General features: G+C 40.6%; 1 protein-coding gene across 7 annotated transcripts in view; it reads left to right on the forward strand.

Annotated features, from left to right (window-relative positions):
• TCF7L2 (transcription factor 7 like 2) overlaps nt 1-14,594 on the forward strand; it is a 118,309-nt gene extending 103,715 nt beyond the window's left edge. For 5 of the 7 annotated variants that reach the window (XM_085319126.1, XM_085319129.1, XM_085319121.1 and 2 more), the window contains exons 8-11: nt 4,820-4,868; nt 5,414-5,464; nt 6,612-6,684; nt 12,341-14,594. In XM_085319126.1, the coding sequence (XP_085175252.1) occupies nt 4,820-4,868; nt 5,414-5,464; nt 6,612-6,684; nt 12,341-12,782 (615 nt within the window). In that variant the 3' untranslated portion in view covers nt 12,783-14,594. The remainder of the gene's footprint in view (nt 1-4,819; nt 4,869-5,413; nt 5,465-6,611; nt 6,685-12,340) is intronic. The other 2 variants (XM_085319127.1, XM_085319128.1) reach the window with 1 other exon arrangement.
• The last annotated feature ends 4,167 nt before the right edge of the window (nt 14,595-18,761 follow it).

Below are 18,761 nucleotides of genomic sequence, written 5' to 3' on the forward strand. Positions count from 1 at the left end.
TCTCTGCGATACTAAAACTATTGGGGATAATTCACAGCCTCCACTTGGAAGAGGCTTCCTGACTGGGACTAGTAAAAGGTTAGAATTGGGGCATGACAGTAGAGCTCTGTGAAGAAACTCTCGCCTCCACTTCTACCAGCATCTGGAAATGTTATTTGGCTTGCTGGTTATTTTAAATTCATAAAAAAAAAAAATAAATTCCCTTAGTATGGCTCCTCTCCTTTCCACCAAAAATATGAATAATTAGTGTCTTGTGCTTATCTGTGTGAGAGTATAGTGGAAAGTGGAAGAATGACTTATCCTAGCTTCAGAGAAGGACTGGCAAAACCAAAAGCGTGACTTGTTTGAAAGTCTTACTCTCAAGTGGGGTTAAATGAATTATTCCACGCTCTACTGTTGTATATTTAAATTATGTTCTGCTTTTTCATGGCCATGTTATCTATTTTTCTCCCCTTCCTCATTCTAAAAAATGTTTGGGAATTTGTGATCAATTGATGGAGTGCTTTTTAGATTGATTCCCCATACGCCTTCGAGAAAGCCTGTTTTGCAGCTAAAAGTGATAGAATTTTGTGCCGTTACAAACGTAAGGCCAGCATTGTAACCACTTACTAGTAGCATGTAACCCATTTTTCCAAATYTTTGTGGAAGCAGTACATCTGGTAGTAAGTGTTTGCAAGCCTAAAGCCATAAATTCATGACAGATTTCTGGACTGGTGGGAGCTCTAAACTCTGCTTAATAAGATCATAGAAATAGCCTGATTATTTGAAATAAAKAAAGAAACAGACATGTAAAAATTTCAAAGTTCCTATTCTGGAATAATCTCTGCTCCCTACCTTCCTGATAACCTTGCTCCCCTGGTTTGCGAAGCAGCATCTTTAAATTTATGTCAGTTTTGTACAATGTAAAACATTTTGTTTCTGTTGAAGTCTGTATCTTCCATCATCATCATCACTGCTGTGAACTCTGTTTTGCTGTAAATCACATAAACTGTGTGTTTTGTGTATAGCAATGTTAACCTGTAAGAGCATTTGCTCTTCCATATATACATATATATATATATATAGCTGGGAAAGCTGGTTCAGAGTTTGCAAGAAAGCCTAGGATAGCAGCAGCTCTCCATGTTTGTCCACCATTTCGGCGGTGGAGGATACACACTTTCACTTAATTAGCAATATCTATATAAGAGAATTTTCTCAACTCCTTACGTTCTCTGTCTCAATTTTCTTTTCTTTCTGTTGGGCTCTGCCTCTCCCTCCTTTATTCTGAAGCTGAGTGATCCTTGGTAGAGGGAGGCAGATCTAAATCTCTTTAAATCCAATGAGGTACTGCTAAACATCATTTTTCCCTGKTTTTTCCGTGTCGTTTGGCCTGAGACTCAGACCATAGGCTGAGGTAGTTCTCAGTACTGTGCAGTATTGTCGTCTTGGGTGTTCGGAAGGGAGTGTGYGCTTAACTGAGGTTTCAGGAATGTTCATTCTGCGTAGTGACTGTGCCGCTGACAGATGGGCATGTACAAAGCCTTCAGCGTTTAGGACCTTTTACTTTTGTCCTCACCGTGTGAGCACTGAGAAACCCTTTCTTCTCAAGCTAAAAAGGACAGGATGAGAAAGCCGGCGCTTTCCCAGCGGCTTGATGCTGTACCCCCAGGTGACCTTCAGGGGGAACCTTCCTGCCTGAGGAGAGCTCAGAAGCTTTGCATCACACAGTTGCATCATCTGCAGGATTTATTTATTTCTCTCTTCCATCCATGCAGAGCTCTCAGAGTTTCCCTCCTCCCTCAGCATTTTTAAGGTCTCAAGCCCTTCATGGATCTAGAAGGGGAGCATGTCTGGGGTGCTTAAAATAGCTAAATCATGAGTAATTTCACATCAGGCAGTAGGATGAGGCCAGCTGTAGCCCAGGTCTTCAGAAATAGGAACGCTGCATTCAAGAAACGCAGCTTCCAGCTTACTTTTAAAGAGAAGAGGATTCAGTGAATCCCTTGTGGCTTGTTGGTGTCACAAGGCACATTCTCTCTTCATGAGATCTAGTGCGACATTAATGCACTGAATGCTGGACTTGGAAATATGTATGGGTCTAGTAACCTTGTCTGCCTGTAGTCTAGAAAATTAGTACAGAAGGATTCTGCAGTCTTGTCAAAACCCATGTTGGCTTGGCTCTGCAAAAAGAACACAAACCTGCCAAAACAGTAAGCAAGTGTTTACATCCACATCTACTTGCAGCCTAAGAATTTGTATAACATGAYGGTGGAAAACATGACGGACTGTCTGCTCCAGTGTGAGAAGGGCAGTCTGAGACAAAGACAAAAAATGTATCTTCTGCAGAGCACTTCAAAAACTGCTGCTATAATTTTTTCTTAATTCCATGTATTTGTTTAGCTGCATAATCAAGTATCTTCTTATAGCTCAGAAACTGAACACACAAGCAAGGTATTTATTTCCCCTATTACCTTTGCAGAGAATGTAGAAGTACTTAGTGGGACCTTTTTCTATTCTTAGAAATAGAGTTTTCAAAGCTGCTGTTGAAAAGGGACCAGAAATTCCTGGTCCCTGGCTGAGATTCCTGTATGTCAGTCATTTTTAATACATTGCCCCCTAAAGAGATTATAGTACTTTAATACCTGGCTGGCAGAGTTTGTGAAGGGCAGATGACTCTTGATCTGCGTTCTGGCCGGCGAAAGTTAAAGTTCTCAAATTAGAATAGCCCTTGAATTCCCAAATATACTGCAAAAAGTGATCAAATTAACCACAAGATGCATTCTGTTAATTATCAAAGTGGCCTCCTCGAGATTAAATAAAAAGCAGACTTATGGTGCTGAGGCAATTGTCCGATTTCAGTTACGTTGAAAAGCTGGAAAAAAATCACTTTCATAAAGTTACTGCCAATTTAGACCAATGTAAATGAAGCAGAGTTTGAACTTACTATATTTTTTGTGATGTGTGGACTCTGGAATACCAAATTTTCCCCACTTTTTATTCTCAGAGACTTTTAGGAGCAATGCCTCATTCTCTTTCTTGTCTTTTCCTGTCGTGTTAGACAAACGGCTCGTGTAACAATTGATATTTTACTTAAACAGAGAACTCAGAACGACGACATACCATATCTCCAAAAATGACCTCAGGTGTCTGAGTTTATTTCTCAGGAACAGCATTCAGGCCACAGGATTATGTGCATGTCCTTTAAAATTTACTGTGCACATAGCTTGTTCTATCACCAGAAGGCTCTCTTGAACAAGACTGTACTTATCACAGCCTGGGCAGCAGGGTGGCAGTTTACAACAAGGATAAATGAGTGCAGAAGCCTTGTGCCAGAAAGACAGCTTTGGGGGAGGAAAAACACTGCAACAACAACAACAAATCAAAATCCAACATTCACACTGGGTGAATTTCTTACTAATAAATTCCAGGCAATGGATCATAGTGAGTGTGCCAAAAATAGTGGATGGGCCAAACTGAAGCTAAACTTAACCATTTAGTTGGAAGCTAGACCGACTGAAAGGGAGATGTCCAAGATGTATGAGAACCTCTTGGCCTCTCCTCAGATATACTGCCAGACCTTCAAAAGTGCTGTGAGATTCCTTCTTTCATGACATGTTTTTGTTCCCTTCGCTCTTGACCACAAGGGACTGCTGGTCTTACGCCTTTTCACCAATTCCTCTTACTACCACATCTCCAAAAGCAGAGATCACGGCATTGTTTACAGTTGACATTGCTGCCCAGATGTTGCTTTTAGTAGCTGGGGACCTCTGAAAATGAAATGACCATATTTCCACACACTAGCCTTTTTGTTTTGCTCTGCAAATTCTGTCATTCAGTGCTGGAAGAAGAGTTTTCTTAGAAAATATATATTTTTTTCTTTTGAGCCATGCTCATCATGATCTCATTTTCCACAGAGTTCAGGCTGATCCGTATGATCATAGCCTCTCGCATAGTGCTGGAGGGAAAGTGGGAAAGGATGGACCCTTGTTTCTCCAGCCTCTTCTGTTCCATTTCCCCCTCTGATCAAAAACCATAATAAATTACATCGTCTTGATGGATAATATTTGGGAAAGGGCCATTGTTTAGCAAGTTAATACTGCTGACTTTCTTCATGATAGCAAAATGTGGACAGTGTCTTAGTTATATCACACTTTGGATTTCTTTCCTTTCTGCTGTGCTTCCCAGGCTTTGGGTGCACTTATAAACCTGCTGGTTAGGCTTTCCTCATTATTGTGGCTTCTTTATTGTGGCATCTGTTTTAATGGTTAATTTTGCAGCTGAGGAACCCCAGGGGCTCAAGTCTGACCTCATTTGCACACTCTCCCTTGTTCAGTCTCCATTGTTCCCCCTTCTTCTTTTCCTGCCCCCAGAAAAAATGTGACCATGAGTGATTTTTGCCACTTCCAGACACAGGAATGTACAGGTGTCAAATATTATTGTCATCATTCTGAACTTACCTTGAAATAAGTTCCTTCCGATTCTTTCTGCCTCCACCCCAGCTGCTTACGGCTTTCAGAGGATGTTAGCTTTGCAGGAGGGCTGTAGTGGGGCTGTTAGAAAGCAGAATAAATGGCACAGCACAGGGTGGGCCAGCAGACAGAGCCGTTTCCAGGGAGAAAGTATCCCCTTGGGGCCCTCCTTGGCTTCCCAGAGACGGGAAGGCACTGCAGGTGCATCCCAGCGTTCAGGTCCTCCATGCGGTGGTTCATGTCCTCTCCGGTGGACTTGGAGGACAGAGCACTCTGCTGTCACTCTGTGCTGTCTAACAAAGGTAATTGTTGTTGGGGTTTTTTTGTTGGTGATTTTTTTAACCCTTCTCATTTGTGTTTGTTTCGTGCAGGGAAAGAAGAAGAAGAGGAAAAGGGATAAGCAGCCAGGAGAGACCAATGGTAAGTAAAAATAAGTCTCAGTATCTTGCGTAGTGGAACTGTGGCAATGCTTATCTTACGTTCCTAGGTGCGGGGGAGGTGGGCAGGAGTCCCGTGGCCTCACTGAGAGCCAGTCCCTATTGTAGACAGCCTTTATTAATACACTTTAATTATTTACTCATTATTGCCCTTCTAAAACTAGTAACCAGACCATTGCATGTAAGAGCCTCTTGTGACATTAGTTGAATCTGTACGTAATAACTGCAAAGCCTTTAACTGCAGATCCATAGTTGTAATGCCTATGCCATCGTTTATAAAGTTGTCTGCTTATTTTGCGCGTATGTGTGTGTGTGTACGTATGTGTGTGTTTGGTATTAATTTGGGCTGTACCTGTATGTTCTGATGCATGCCTTACAGTGGTAAATCGCACCCAATTTAAATTAAGGAGGTTTGCCATTCTATATAGGAAATTAGAAATACTGCATAGGCAATCTCATAGTCAATTTTGAAGAAGCCCTAATTTAATTTTTTTTGAAGCCTTTGTGTAATTTGTTCTTTTTTTTCAGAACACAGCGAATGTTTCCTAAATCCTTGCCTTTCACTTCCTCCGATTACAGGTGCTAACGTCATTTTGAGTCATTTAAAATAGTTTATGAACTGCTTTTTAGTTTTTTTTTCCTGACATTATAGATTTTAACATTAAACACTTATGACATTAAAAAAATATCATCCACACGTTTTTATAGTGTTTATTATCTATATATCTTTATATCTATATATGTTTGATAGTATTTTTTATTTTGTTTTTGTTTTTTGTAACAATTGCTATTAAAACAGTAATATGGTAAAAATAACGCAAGAGTTGTACTAACTGTGCAAATTGAATATGCAGTATTTCTTTAAAGAGACTGATAAGAATGGAAGCAAGTCAGTAATGAACCTCCTTAATCTAATGGCATTTTTCATGGCTCCCACTAAGTCTTCTCACATTAGCATGCCTACGCATTTTTTTTAATTATTTTAGTTTTGGAATTTTTGTTTTTGCCTTTCTGCTCAAGCCTATTCATTGCAATTCACCAGCTGTACTAACTCAGCACCTTGCCATGCTTTACGTTTTATTTTCTGGCTGATACTAACATGCTCATTCCGCAATCTGCTTATTCTTATCCATTCCTTTAAATATAAATTAATAAAAACAAATAAATTGAATGTTATTCCAAAAGCTGCATTATCCCAGGAGATATAATTTCCTTTTTCTTTTTTTTTTCTCTTATTTTTATTTTGTATCTAAGTTGAAGAAAAAAGCATGTTCAGGATCTAACTTCCATACTCAGCTTCTTTTCTTCCTTTTTTTTCCCTCACAAAAAGCAGAAGAAAAAAACCAAACTCAAGTAAATCTTGCCTGAAACATCCTGCTAGACCAGCCACAATGACTTTCCTCTTTCTGCTCTTTTAAATGGGAAAGATACAGTCCTTTGTAAAGGGATACTGCAGCTTTAATTGCAACAGCTAATCTCAAGAGTTGAATAAGAATGTGATTATCACTATTTTTTTTTTTTTACTTTTAAATCGAAAGTCAATATTTTGCAATTAATAACGAGGACATTGATTTTTATTCCCTTTTTTATTTTTATTTTTTCCTTATTTTTATCTTTCTCTTTTTTCTCCCCTTCTCTCTCTCTCTTTCTCTCTCTCTCTCTCTCCCTCTCCCCCTCTCTTTTTTTCTCTCCCCCTTTTCTGCTCGCTTTTCTTGAACTCATTCAGACCTGAGCGCTCCTAAGAAATGCCGAGCGCGCTTTGGCCTTGATCAACAGAATAACTGGTGCGGCCCCTGCAGGTGTGTATAGTTTTCCCAGACTCGCTATGGCTGATTTGCAGCTGGTTTATTTGGTACTTTCCCCTTTTTTTTCCTGCCTTGTTGCTTTGTAGCTCTGTATTGTGATCTAGAAGACACAAGGGAGTGGGACACTGCCATGAGTTATCGTCTCTCTGAAAGGGTCTTGCTTTTTCGTGTTTTTTTTTTGTTGTTGTTGTTGTTTTTCCTTCCTCTTTGCTGCTGCTAGCCAAAAACCCACTGTAAAACAGCATCAGCCTTAAGCGTATTGTGGTTCAAACACAGTCCTGCCCTGCCGGCCTCCTCTCCAGGAATGTCACCTTTTCCCAAGGCCCTCGATAACCTGGCACTGAGCGTGGTACCGACACGGGACGGACGCACAGCCGTGTCGCCACGGCGCAGTTTTTTGTTCTGGCTCATTGTGAAAGTCCTGTTTCTTTCAGGCCCTTGGTATGAGGGGAGATTACCAAATAAAACTGAGGTGATTAAAAGCTAAACGTAGCTGTAGCTAAGATTACACAGTCCAAATGAGCTCTATCCACCATTGTGTTGTATTTTTTGTGTTTACCTTATGCTAACAGATGCAAATACTCCAAAGAAGTGTCGGGCATTGTTCGGGCTTGACCGACAGAGTTTATGGTGCAAACCATGCAGGTATAATCCTACCCACTAGGCCTTTGGGGAAATAAAAGCAATCTGTCCTCTTAGTGCATTTGTGTGATTTTATTTTTTTAATCTTTTTTTCCCCTCACCCCCACCTTTCTCTCTCCCACAGCACCAATTGCTAATAATCTTTGATCTTTGGAATTTCTTGCTAATTTAATGCCATTTTCTCTCTTTCTTTACCAATAACCTCTCCCTGGTGGTAGAACTGGGAACAAGAAAATTTGAAGTGCCTATAGCTGGCAGTTGGTTTTTTGTTCTTGTTTTTTTCCAGATTGTCAGCAAAATTAATGTTCAAGTGGACATTTTATATTTTGTCTTTTGTGTAGGTCTGTGTCCACTGTCTCCAAAGGTTTAAAAAGTTCTGGGATATGCAGCTCTAGTGTTTTTATCCTGATTATAGATATACAAGCCAGTGTTTACAGCTTATATTGTACTCATTTTTTGGTTTATCTGCAAAATTTGAATAGATGCCTATATGCCAATATTTCTTGATAAGGCTTGTGTAGTTGTTATTTTTGAAATGATCTGCTGTCTTCTGCTGATTTTGAAAATAAATTTTTCCAAATTTTATCCCAACAAGTGAGCTGTAAACTCTTGAGCTCTAGACAAACTAATTACAACTTTAGTAGGACAGTTTTCAGCACTAAAAGGAGATGAAAGGCATCAGAGAGCCCAAATTCCAACAGCCTATGTTCTACTGGAATTTAATTCTGTGTATAACTCAGTACGTACTTTTTTCTTGGTGGAGGGATACCAAGTAGTTCTTTTCTCRTTCCTTTTTCTTAAATGATCGCATTTGGTTAAATGTGTTGTTTCTTTGTTCTGATACAAGCAGTCTTTGAATTTGGAATATTATGATGGTAGGTATTTCAATCCAAACCACACTCTGTGTGTAGTGATTCCTTTCCCACATTTTCCCCTCTTACTCATGCCAGTCCCATGTGCTTCATCTCATTTAGAATGTAGATCAGATGTTCCTCATATTTTGTGTATGCACGCAGTCTTGTTTGTGCTTAGTATCAAGGAAAACATGAATTGAGGGTGGTGTTTTATGTCAAAATATGAGATAAGAGAAGGCATTGAAAATGTCTTCAAAAGATTGCATATTGTCCCGTATAAGGCATGCTTAGTACTGGGTGTTTGGGGATTGAGGTGTTAGATATCAGCACTAGTATATATGTTAAATTTTGAAAGCAGCAATTTCTTAAAGCTTAAGGAAAGGAATAAAAATTCAACCTAATAGGGCTGGGTAGCTGCTTTTGCTGTTAAGTATTAGGAGACTCCAATCTCATGCTAACCAAAGACTCATAACACTGTATTTAATTAGGCTTTATTCTGTGGTTAATGTACTACATGCTATCAGTAGATATTTGTGTAGTCTAGCGATACAGTATTTGAAGCATGTCAAACTCTGTATGCCGAGTATTGGAACTGTGGGCACATCGTGTTTGTGTTGCTTAATCTTTCTCTAGCTGATTAAGTAAACATCATACTTTTGAAGCTTCATTTTATCACGAAGGGGATTTTTCATTCAGTCTGCACATTAGTTAGTGCTTAGGTTACACGTAAGACAAACYCTGTCTTAATTTACTCCAGCTTTTGGTTAGGAATCCTTGCTTTTAGTGACTTTATTTTTTGAAAACATTTTCAGTATTAGTTTTGAGCTGTACAGTACCTTTTGGTGATGTAGGTGATAGCTTTAGACTTATCAGTACAGGCTGTTTTTTCCCCTTTTTTCTAATGCATAAAGATGTTTTCTTATTAGGCAATTTAGAGCATTTTTCTCCTAGTTCTGGTCCTAACCATCATAACAGCGTATATGGCAGCATGGTAGGTGTAGGGCATCTTAGGTAGGTGCTGAAGAYGCACAGTTTGTTGACATTATGGACACTGAGGCATCTCTGCTCCCAGCAGCTCAATCAATGCTTGTCCTTTTCTGGGGCTCTCACTGCTGGCAGTTGCAGTGCTAATGCTTGTTTTGGTGCTGTCCTAGGGCTGGTTTCACCTGGCAGTGTAAACGAAGTCACTTCTGCTGACTTCTGCCATCCTGACGTGGCAGGTGACGTTTTCAGAACGCTGCACAGACAAATAGTCCTTATGGTGCGCTTGTGAGGGGGGTACGTAGCTCGTTTAGCCTTGCTTTAAGGACAGCAAGACTGAGGCATGAAGAGCTCCTCAGACTTTAACTTATTTCCCTTCACCAGGGTTGCCCGATCTAATTTGCTTCTGGTAAAATTTGGTTTACAGGGTTTGGGGCAGTTACTCATTTGCGTATTCTGGCCCATCTAGCCCTGCTGTGACCACAGCCACGCATAACACAGGATGGGAATGGCACAGGCTCAAGATGGAGAAATGTCTTCCCTTGACCCATCACCATTTTAGTAAATAGATTTTCAGACTAAAAGTGGTCAGTGCACTATTAAAGAATTTGAAACAGAGGAAACATTCTGTCACCTTAGTCCTAGTCAAAGAAAAATTATTTAAGATAGCAGAGCAGTGTTTCTAATTAMAAAAAGGCTATTAACTCTGCAAGGTCAGAAAGTCGCATAGTTCTGTGGTATTTTCATTACATCTGCTTTGCCATGGGAAACTCTTCTTTTTCAGGCCACAGAACTTAAGTTAGTATTAAAAAATCGATTGAATTTTTGACACACTRGATTCAAACTGGCTCTAGTGCAGTAATTAACTGCCTTGTAGGTTCAGAGCAATCCAACTGAGTGACTTCTGGACCACTGTCAATGAGGCAGGCAGAACTTGGTTTTCTGCTTGCAAATTACTGGATTTTTTAATTTTTTTTTTTAACCCTGGGGTCTCCAAATTGTGAAAATCCACCTTCCTACACTAATATCTTCTAAGAGATTTGTGAAATGTAATAGTGTGGGTTTTATTTTTTATTTTTTTTTTTTTTTTGTTCTGGCTGCTGTACAAAAGATCCCAGCACAAATTGTGGGCCTGGTAGCATTGCAGAGTTTCAGACTCAGGAGTAGCATAGGAGAGGAGAAGGGAGAGAAAAAAGAGTGGCAGAAATGTCATTAGTCTAGTGCTAGAGCCTTCCCACGCATTCTTGGATGGTAGATGAATTAACAGGTTCTGTTTTGAGCCCACCAAGTTAATATTTTTTTCTGTCTTTTAACTTTGCTCTAATAAAGCATGGTTTACTGCCTTCACTTGCTGTCTTCTTTCTTTCTTTCTTTCTTTTTAACATRTAAGTTGCATGGATGTCTTTAGTTTTTAGCATGTGTTGATCTGCAGGCTAACGTGGTTAAAACTCTACTAGCTCTAATTTACCTTGCCATATGGAACTTGGAGCAGAACTTCAGGCCATTGCCTGATTCTCTGGAAAAAGGGATGTCACAGCACTGACATCTGCCAGATCCTTCATGGAAGGAGATGGAAAGGTGGGGTACCAGGGCTTGCTGTTCACTTCTGGCTCTGAGATACAGTATCTTTTGCCTCCAGGATCAAKCTGGTTAGGTTTGCCTCAGAGTGGAGAAATGTCTAGCTCCATTGCCTAGGTGAAGGACTTTGGATTAAACTAAGTGAAATGCAGTTGCCGTATATATGGGAGAAAATCTACTGGCAGAAATGGAGTTAGTGGGGAATTTCACCCAGCAACATTCAGCATCTATGCTAGAGTCCAGCGTTTCRCATGCTCCTCTCTAATCTGCCCAARCTGCTCAGCTAGTGCGAGGTGTCCACAGGGGAGGGACAGTAGTGTGCTCCTTGAGAGGTGGTTGTGAACAGTGTAGCTGGCTCTTTCCAAAGATTTTATGCCATAGCTGCTTTAGACCGACTTTGTCAAATACATTGCATGGAAAAGCATGTTTTTAAGTAGGAGGGCTGGAAAGCCATCATTATTAGGGTCAATATGGCCACTGAACATTACTCTGCCAGATGCTGTAGTCATTTGCCTCATTATTTCTGTCCTGCTACTAGAATCCTCCTGCATACACTTGGCAGGAGAGATGGTGTGAAAGTGTCATTTGTTGTTCATTGCTCCTTTGCACTATTAAGTGGACAGAGGGAGGAGAAAAGATTTTTGTTGGGTCACATATTCGGTTATTTGAAGACAAATGGCTCTTGTGAAATTCTCATGTTCCCTGGTGTGAAATAAGTTCCATGTTGCTCTTCATCTTTGTACCTGTCGTCGTGCTCTTCACCTGCCGAAATTGGATCCCGCTCTGAAGTTACATGGGTGGCCTCTTAGAGGAAAATTCCCCAAAACACAGAGAAGCCGTTTCCCAAATCTACCACTCTCCCTTGAAACAAAAAGTAAATCTGAGTCGATTCAAAGCCACAACCTGCAGGCCATACAACCAGTTATTCTTGTTATTTTGGATCATACTCTGTTTATCCTGTTCTTTTCCTGTTTTTTCTTTTGTTTGTTTTGTTTGTTCATTTTGATTTCCCCTCTCTCATTCTTTCTATTATATATTCTTCCTGTCTGACTCTGACATCTCTCAATTTGGTGTGGTTCGTAACAGAGGAAAAAGCAATGAGCAGTAGGTTGCAGCCGTTCTTGCCTCCCAAAGGCAATGCATCGTAAAGACTACAGGTGACGCAGGTGTAGAAACAGCCATGTTAACTTGGACAGCATCGTGAGATATTATCAACTCTCAACAATTTTTTATTTTACAAGGATTAATTTTTTTCCTAAGGAAAGTTGAGTTTGCAGATTAGCACAGTGGGCTCAAAAACCATGTCTCTTGATTTTTATGATTACTTTAAAAATAAATAAGCAAAAGAGGCAGCCTGAAAAGGAGGGTGATGGAGAGAGAATTTGCGAATCTTTTCCAAATCCGTTAGGGGAGGGGAGGTTCCTGYGTGAACTCAGTGCCAAGAACACCCAGCCAGATTTTAAGCACGGTGCGCAGGGTCTGGGTGCAGCATGTTCAGAGCCCAGAGTAGTTTATTTATGGCTCTTTGCTTTAGATAACTTTCTCCATTAGCATCTTTGCCCTTTATTCACAGATAACTCTCTCCCTGTTTCTAGGAGAAAAAAAAAGTGCGTTCGCTACATACAAGGTGAAGGCAGCTGCGTCAGCCCACCCTCTTCAGATGGAAGCTTACTAGACTCTCCTCCTTCCTCTCCCAACATGCTGTCCTCCCCCCCAAGAGACTCGAAACCACAGACTGAACAAACGCAACCTCTCTCGCTCACGTTGAAACCCGACCCGCTGGCACACCTCGTCATGATGCCGCCGCCGTCCGCGCTCGGCCTGACCGAGAGCTCAGCGAGCAAGCCCAGCGCCCTGCCCGCGGCGGCGTGTCCCAACGGGGCTCTGGAGCACCAGCCGGCCACCCTCGCGCCCGCCGCCGCCGCCGCCGCGTCCTCCTCCTTAGCACAACCTTCGACATCCTCCTTGCATTCCCACAGCTCGCTGCCGGGGACACAGCCCCAGCCGCTGTCACTTGTAACCAAGTCTTTAGAATAGCTTTAGCCTCTTTAGCCCGTTCTGTTTTGTTTCGAGGTTTTAAATTCTGTTGGGATTTTGGGTTTTATTTCCTTTCCTTTGTTTTCTTTTTCTTTTTTTTTTTTTTTCCTGTTGCTGTCGTTCGTTGTCGCCGTTTTTCGGTTTCGTTTTTAATTCGTGCCACGTGGCTACATTAGTTGATGTTTTATCGAGTTCATTGGTCAATATTTGACCCATTCTTATTTCAATTTCTCCTTTTTAAATATGTAGATGAGAAAAGCCTCATGATTCTGCCAAAATTTTTATCAACAGCTGTTTAAAGTCTTTGTAGCGTTTAAAAAATATATATATATACATAATTGTTATGTAGTTCCAATAGCTTAGTTTTAAAGACTGATTTTAAAAATTAAAAAAAAAAGAAGCAATTTTGAAGCAGCCCTTGCCGGAGGCATTGGTTCTTTATTATTTGTATTAAATACGAGCTTGCGAACCAATCATTTTACATCTGGTTTTTAAACCTTTAAGGGCACAACGAATGCAGTGCCGCTACTACTTCTTTTTTTTTCTTCCTTGTGTGAAACAACCTTTATTGTGATGTTACTTGTTATTGTTTAAATGTACAGAAACAAAGGGTTAAAAAAAATGTGTTAATATACCTTGTTCCATGGTGTTGTTCTTTTTGGGGGAGGGAACGCTACTCAACAATTAAAAGTATCACAACGCTATTGGACCAGTAGTATTTATTGCTTTAGAAATTGCTTGTTGTATCTGTATGTTGTCCCTTTTTAAATGTTTTTTTCCTCTTTTTTTTCTTGAAACATTGTATAAATTTTTTTTCCTTAGTGTAAGCATCTTATATATAACAACTCATTTGTACAAGGTTTTTAAGTTTATATATAAATGTGTATATATATATTTTTCCGGGATTTTTGTTTTTGATTTCCTTTTGTGATTTTTTTTTCTGTATGAAACACAGTTGCCACCAAATGGACATTCGCAGATGCATTTTTCAAGGATCAATAGTGTAAAAAATAAATTGCTTTAAAAGCCATTACACACAAAAAGACTTGAAAATTTAGCAAGGGAATTTTTAGCAACGCTGTTTGAAAAATAGCAAGGTCCAAGTGTCTCCCATTCAGAACTGCAGCTGAATCCCCTGCGACATTAGGACTGTAGGCTGTGTGCAAAATTTTTATGTGCCAAAATCTCAGTGACTTTTAACTTTCTCCCAACAACTTTATTATTTTTTTAATGCTGTAATTTTTTTGTTCATCATGTTTTGCTGTGATGTTACATAGATAGATATGTATGTAGTTTTAATGTCACCTATAACAGACGTGTTTGGTAGCAGATTGTCCGGAAAGCATTTAAAATGAAGAGGTATAAACCCTTAAGGGCCAAATTCTGTATATTAGATTATTCATAAAAGGAAAATCAGACTGCCACTTTTATGTACACTTACTACATACAGGTAGGTAGCAAACTTAAAACAAAAAAAAAAAAACTAGGCATGTTGATGTTGCAAAAAACGCTGTATAAAGCTGAAAAATTGTTCATCTGTTCATTCAGTGCCATTGTAGTTGACATGAAGCGATTGTAAAACTGTCTCAGATTTTTCTCTGGTTTATTAAGATGCTAACTATAACATTTTTTGTGAATACTTTGAATGTTTCCTAACAGTTGTGATGTTACTGTTCCGTTTTATGCTCTTATTCCAATTTTCATTTTTAATGGTTTGGAAGCCATTTTTTGTAATGAATAAATGTTCATGCTGTACAGTATCTGTAGCATGCAGTTCTGGATTAATAAAAGCAACTTAGTATGTGCAGAGAATGCCTTTTCAACTCATTTATGCGTTGATTGCCTTTTACTCTGGCCAAAAAGATTTAGAGCCCAAGTGGAAAACTTTCTCATAACATTCTTCTTGAAGAATTTCACCACTTCCAGCCAGCTCTTCTTGGTGAGAAATACTCTATTTCATTTGGGTTCTTTTGTTACTACCTCTCAAGAGTGTCTGCTAAATTCATTTTGTGCTAGGCCTCCCCTGCTCGGCAAACTGTTTTGCGTGAGTAGCAGTAGTGGAAAATACCTTTTATTTAAAGGAAATGGTACATGAGTTGGCAAAAGACAAGTAACACATTAGCTAAAGTAATGTTCTTCTGATGTGAAATGGCATGCCTGCGTGATCCTGACAGTGGGACGGGAGGCCGGGGCTGGTGACACCTTTAATTTTAAAGAAAACATTTTGTTCAACCTGCTGATCCTACAGTACAGGGTGCGTGCACTATAAAGGTCACTCAGGAGAGCTTAGGTAACCCTGAATGGTCACAGAGTTCTTGTGCTGGCCTTTGGGGCTTATCTCTTGGACAGATTTGGGCCTATTTCTGCAAACTTTCTTATGCACGGAGTCCTTGCAGCCCTTGCAGGAGTCCTGCTGTCAGTACTGAGCATCCACAAGATACAGTAATGCCTGTAGATGCTCCACTATGAGAGTGAACTTACATGCCTGTTGGAGTTCAAATATTTTGATAAAATGGTTGATTTGTTTGTTAACTGACTAGATATTTAAGCTTCTTAATTTCCAGGAAACTCTCACAAATGGATGTCACCATAGCCCAAGTCATTTTGGCGAATTTCAGCCACAGTAATTTCTACAATGGTACTTAAGGGCAATTGCGAATGCAGAAATCTCCGAACAGGCCTGTTCTCAGCCTTTGTGTTAGCATAATGCTCTTGTAATGTACTTTTCGTCAATTGGTCTTGATGACTTCTCAAAGGAAGGGTAAGTATTTTTTCTCATGTAGGAAAACAGTCGTAGAGAGGTGACTTTCTTCTCCAAAGATTGGGGAATGGGGCTATTTCTGGAGGCTCCACCATGGTCATACTGTCCCACAGCTCTACTGTGGCCTGTGTTGTCCCTCATTTTGGTGGCCTTCAAACCTGCCGAAGTCCTGGAGGCAGCTGCCTGGTTTAGGTGCTGCAAGGCGACAGCATGTTTTGGTGAGGCAGCTCCAATAGGCAGCATGAGTATGAATTAAATTACTTCCTAGTGTGCTCTGGGGCAAAGAAAAGAAAGTGATCCATTTAAATATTGTCAGCTTGCCTCCGTGGATAAAATCAAAGCTGGACACAAAGCAGTTACTGTTGGCTGCAGAAGGATTTTGCTTTGCAAAAGGGCAGGGAGGTATTAGGTTGGGGTAGTTTGTGATACTTAAACAGTGTGTGGAACTTAAAATTACTACTGCCTTTTTTAAGGACCAGTCTCCAAATGAGAAGACTTCTTCTGTTTCTAACTTGTTAATATACAGTAATATACTTAGTATTGCTTCGTGTTTCCTTCTAGAACAATTAAGTCATGGTGAATTTTTTACCAGGCTCCATTTTCTACTTTGATCCGAGGCCTGATGCTGTTTCTATCGTGGTCTGCTATGAAACTCCTATTGACTTCAGSAGAAGCAGGACTGGAACATGTCCCCTCATCCCCCGCTGCAACCATGTATGTAAACTTGAAGGTGTTCCCGTTGCACCCTGCTTCCTGTTTGGGGGGTGAGGGGGTGGAATCATGTTCAGGGCGGGTGAAATGGGCCTCTGTGTGAAAAGGATGTTGCTGTAAAGCCCTTGTGTGTTTTGAAATGTTGAAGATGCCAAATCTTGCTATTGTTGGTAGCCAGGAAATTGAACATGAAACTCAGATTACTCTCCCACTACTTGAGGTTTCTAGGGATTTTTTTTTTTTTTTTTTTTCCTTTCTGAATGTTTTGACTCTTGCTAGAACATGGCCATCCATCAGCCAGACACATGTGCTGCATCTCTGCTGGGACTAACTGCTCTCTTCTAATGTAAAACATTGTGCTCCAGGGAGATCTTTGAATACTATGATTCAAAGGAGACACCATCAAGGTATGATTCATATATTCAGCAAAATAGTGTGTTCTTTGCTCGCTGCTTTATTAGAAAACCTTTGGAAAGCAGAGTCCAAAATACTGTTCCTGGTAAATTGGTTTTCCTTCTGTGTATGCAGTGAGAGAGGCACTTGATCCAAAGGTTTATTGTACAGAGCTAGTGAGCGGTGAATAGCTTGCACTGGTAACTCATATGTTGTGGAAAACAATTGCATATTCCCAGGAAAGCAACTGTTGGTGTTTCCTGTAGGTGGTATATTGGCTGTGTCCCTTGGTGGACTTGTGCCTTCAGATTTAGCTCCATGTTCACCTGCGCAGATGACTGGTCAGGGATCCGAGGAGGAAATTGTTGTTATGTGTGCGTACTCCCTCTGTGCGCAGGCTGGTGTGGGACCCCACCGCACTGGGTGCGCTGGAGAGGATGGAAGGACAGACAGCCCTTCCCACACCGCAGCCACGAGGCAGGCTCCGGGGCTGGGTAGCAGGAGGGGGCCTGAGCACACTGGTCGCTCTCCAATCCAAGCAGGCGAGGGCAAGCCCCAGAGCTGCATGTGGCAGGTGTGCACGCTTTATCACGGGGCACTGTGTTGTAGCAGGCTGCCACAGAGGGGCGGCTGTCACGGGACAGCGCAGGGCCCTACATACAGTAGGTAATTCACTGTAGCTATTGCTTCCATCTGTTTTTATGGAATAAGGCAAGGAACCAGTCAATGTATTTTGTGTTTGGGAGACATTTATTTTCCATTAGCTTTCTAAATCTCATTTTTCACTTAGTGTACGGAATTTTAAAAAGTTTAAGTGATTGCTGACTCAATAAACCAGTGCCACATGGTTTTAAGCTTTGCTAAAAAAAAAAAAAAAAAAAAAAAAGCACAGGAAACAAGATCAATCTTTAGAGTCCTATTAGTTTTATTGGACCATAAAAAGATGTAAAGAGAATTCACAGTAAAATAGTTGCATGGGCTATTACTACAGCCATGAATGCAAACAGTAATAATGATAATAAAAATGAATGTGTGTGATAGTGCTACCCAGCTGTATCTTACATATACATAGGAATTCCTTACCACCTAAGTATCTAGTTAAGGATTTTGGATGCTGTTCTGGGAGATAAGCTGCAGCTAAAGATTAAATCGAGTACAGGACCATTACTGAGTGTCAGTGGTCTGTGTCAGATCCTAAAGTCTAAAGCTCTTCTGGCCTTAAAACTATGTATATGCAAATGTCATATTGTAGCAATTGCTAAATGACAAAAAGGCATAGACAGGTATTTTGGCATTTGACATGTTCTTAGAAAACATCTTGAGACTTTCAAAGCAGATTAGCTACAACTGAATGCATCCCAACAGCCCAATCACTGTTCTCAAAGTTTCTCAGAGGACAGCAGTCTGCCAGCCCCTAGACTGATTTTCCTCAGGGACCAACCCAAAATATTCACAAATAACTTGCACCCCTTGCTCTTTCTCTGGGGTGGGAAATGCATTTAATTTGTGGGGGCGTTAGCCCAGATTTCTAAGGCAATGGAGCTCATGAAGTCATGCTGTCTGTCCATCTGTTTGACCCTCTCCTGATAACTCTTGAATCCTCTGGCATTTTGGACCAGATTTGACAGAGGCACTCAAACTCTCAGAGATGATAAAATTCCTGAGTTCCAGGGAAATCTCTGCACTGAGAAAAGAGGCTTTCCAGAGCCTCTGCTGAAGAAAAGGCAGGGAGCACTCAGCTGTTATCCATTCCCTCTGGCAGTATCCAGATGGCCAATTATCACACGTCTACTTCTGGACCAGCATCTGTACTCTCTTGCCCAGCTGGCAGGCCAAGAAGATTAGGTAGGAGACATGGAGAGCGTTTGGGTGTTGGAGGGAACAGGGGACATGAGAGAGAGTTAGGGGTGTAAGGGAAACTGGAAATATTGCAGCTGTAATTTGTAATATTACGCAATATTGTAGGGGGAAAGAGAGGGGAGAGGAAGGATGTAGGGGAGATAGGAGACACATCTGCAGGACACCAGGCCTCACTAATGTTACTGCGCACAGAGCAAAGCTGTTCAGTAAAAAATAGAAGCCACAGTGTTACCAGGTCATTGTATCCTTGCTCC

The sequence above is a fragment of the Rhea americana genome, unplaced genomic scaffold (genome assembly GCF_003343005.1).
Source record: "Rhea americana isolate MKP2758 unplaced genomic scaffold, rheAme1 scaffold_57, whole genome shotgun sequence".
NCBI lineage: Eukaryota > Metazoa > Chordata > Aves > Rheiformes > Rheidae > Rhea > Rhea americana.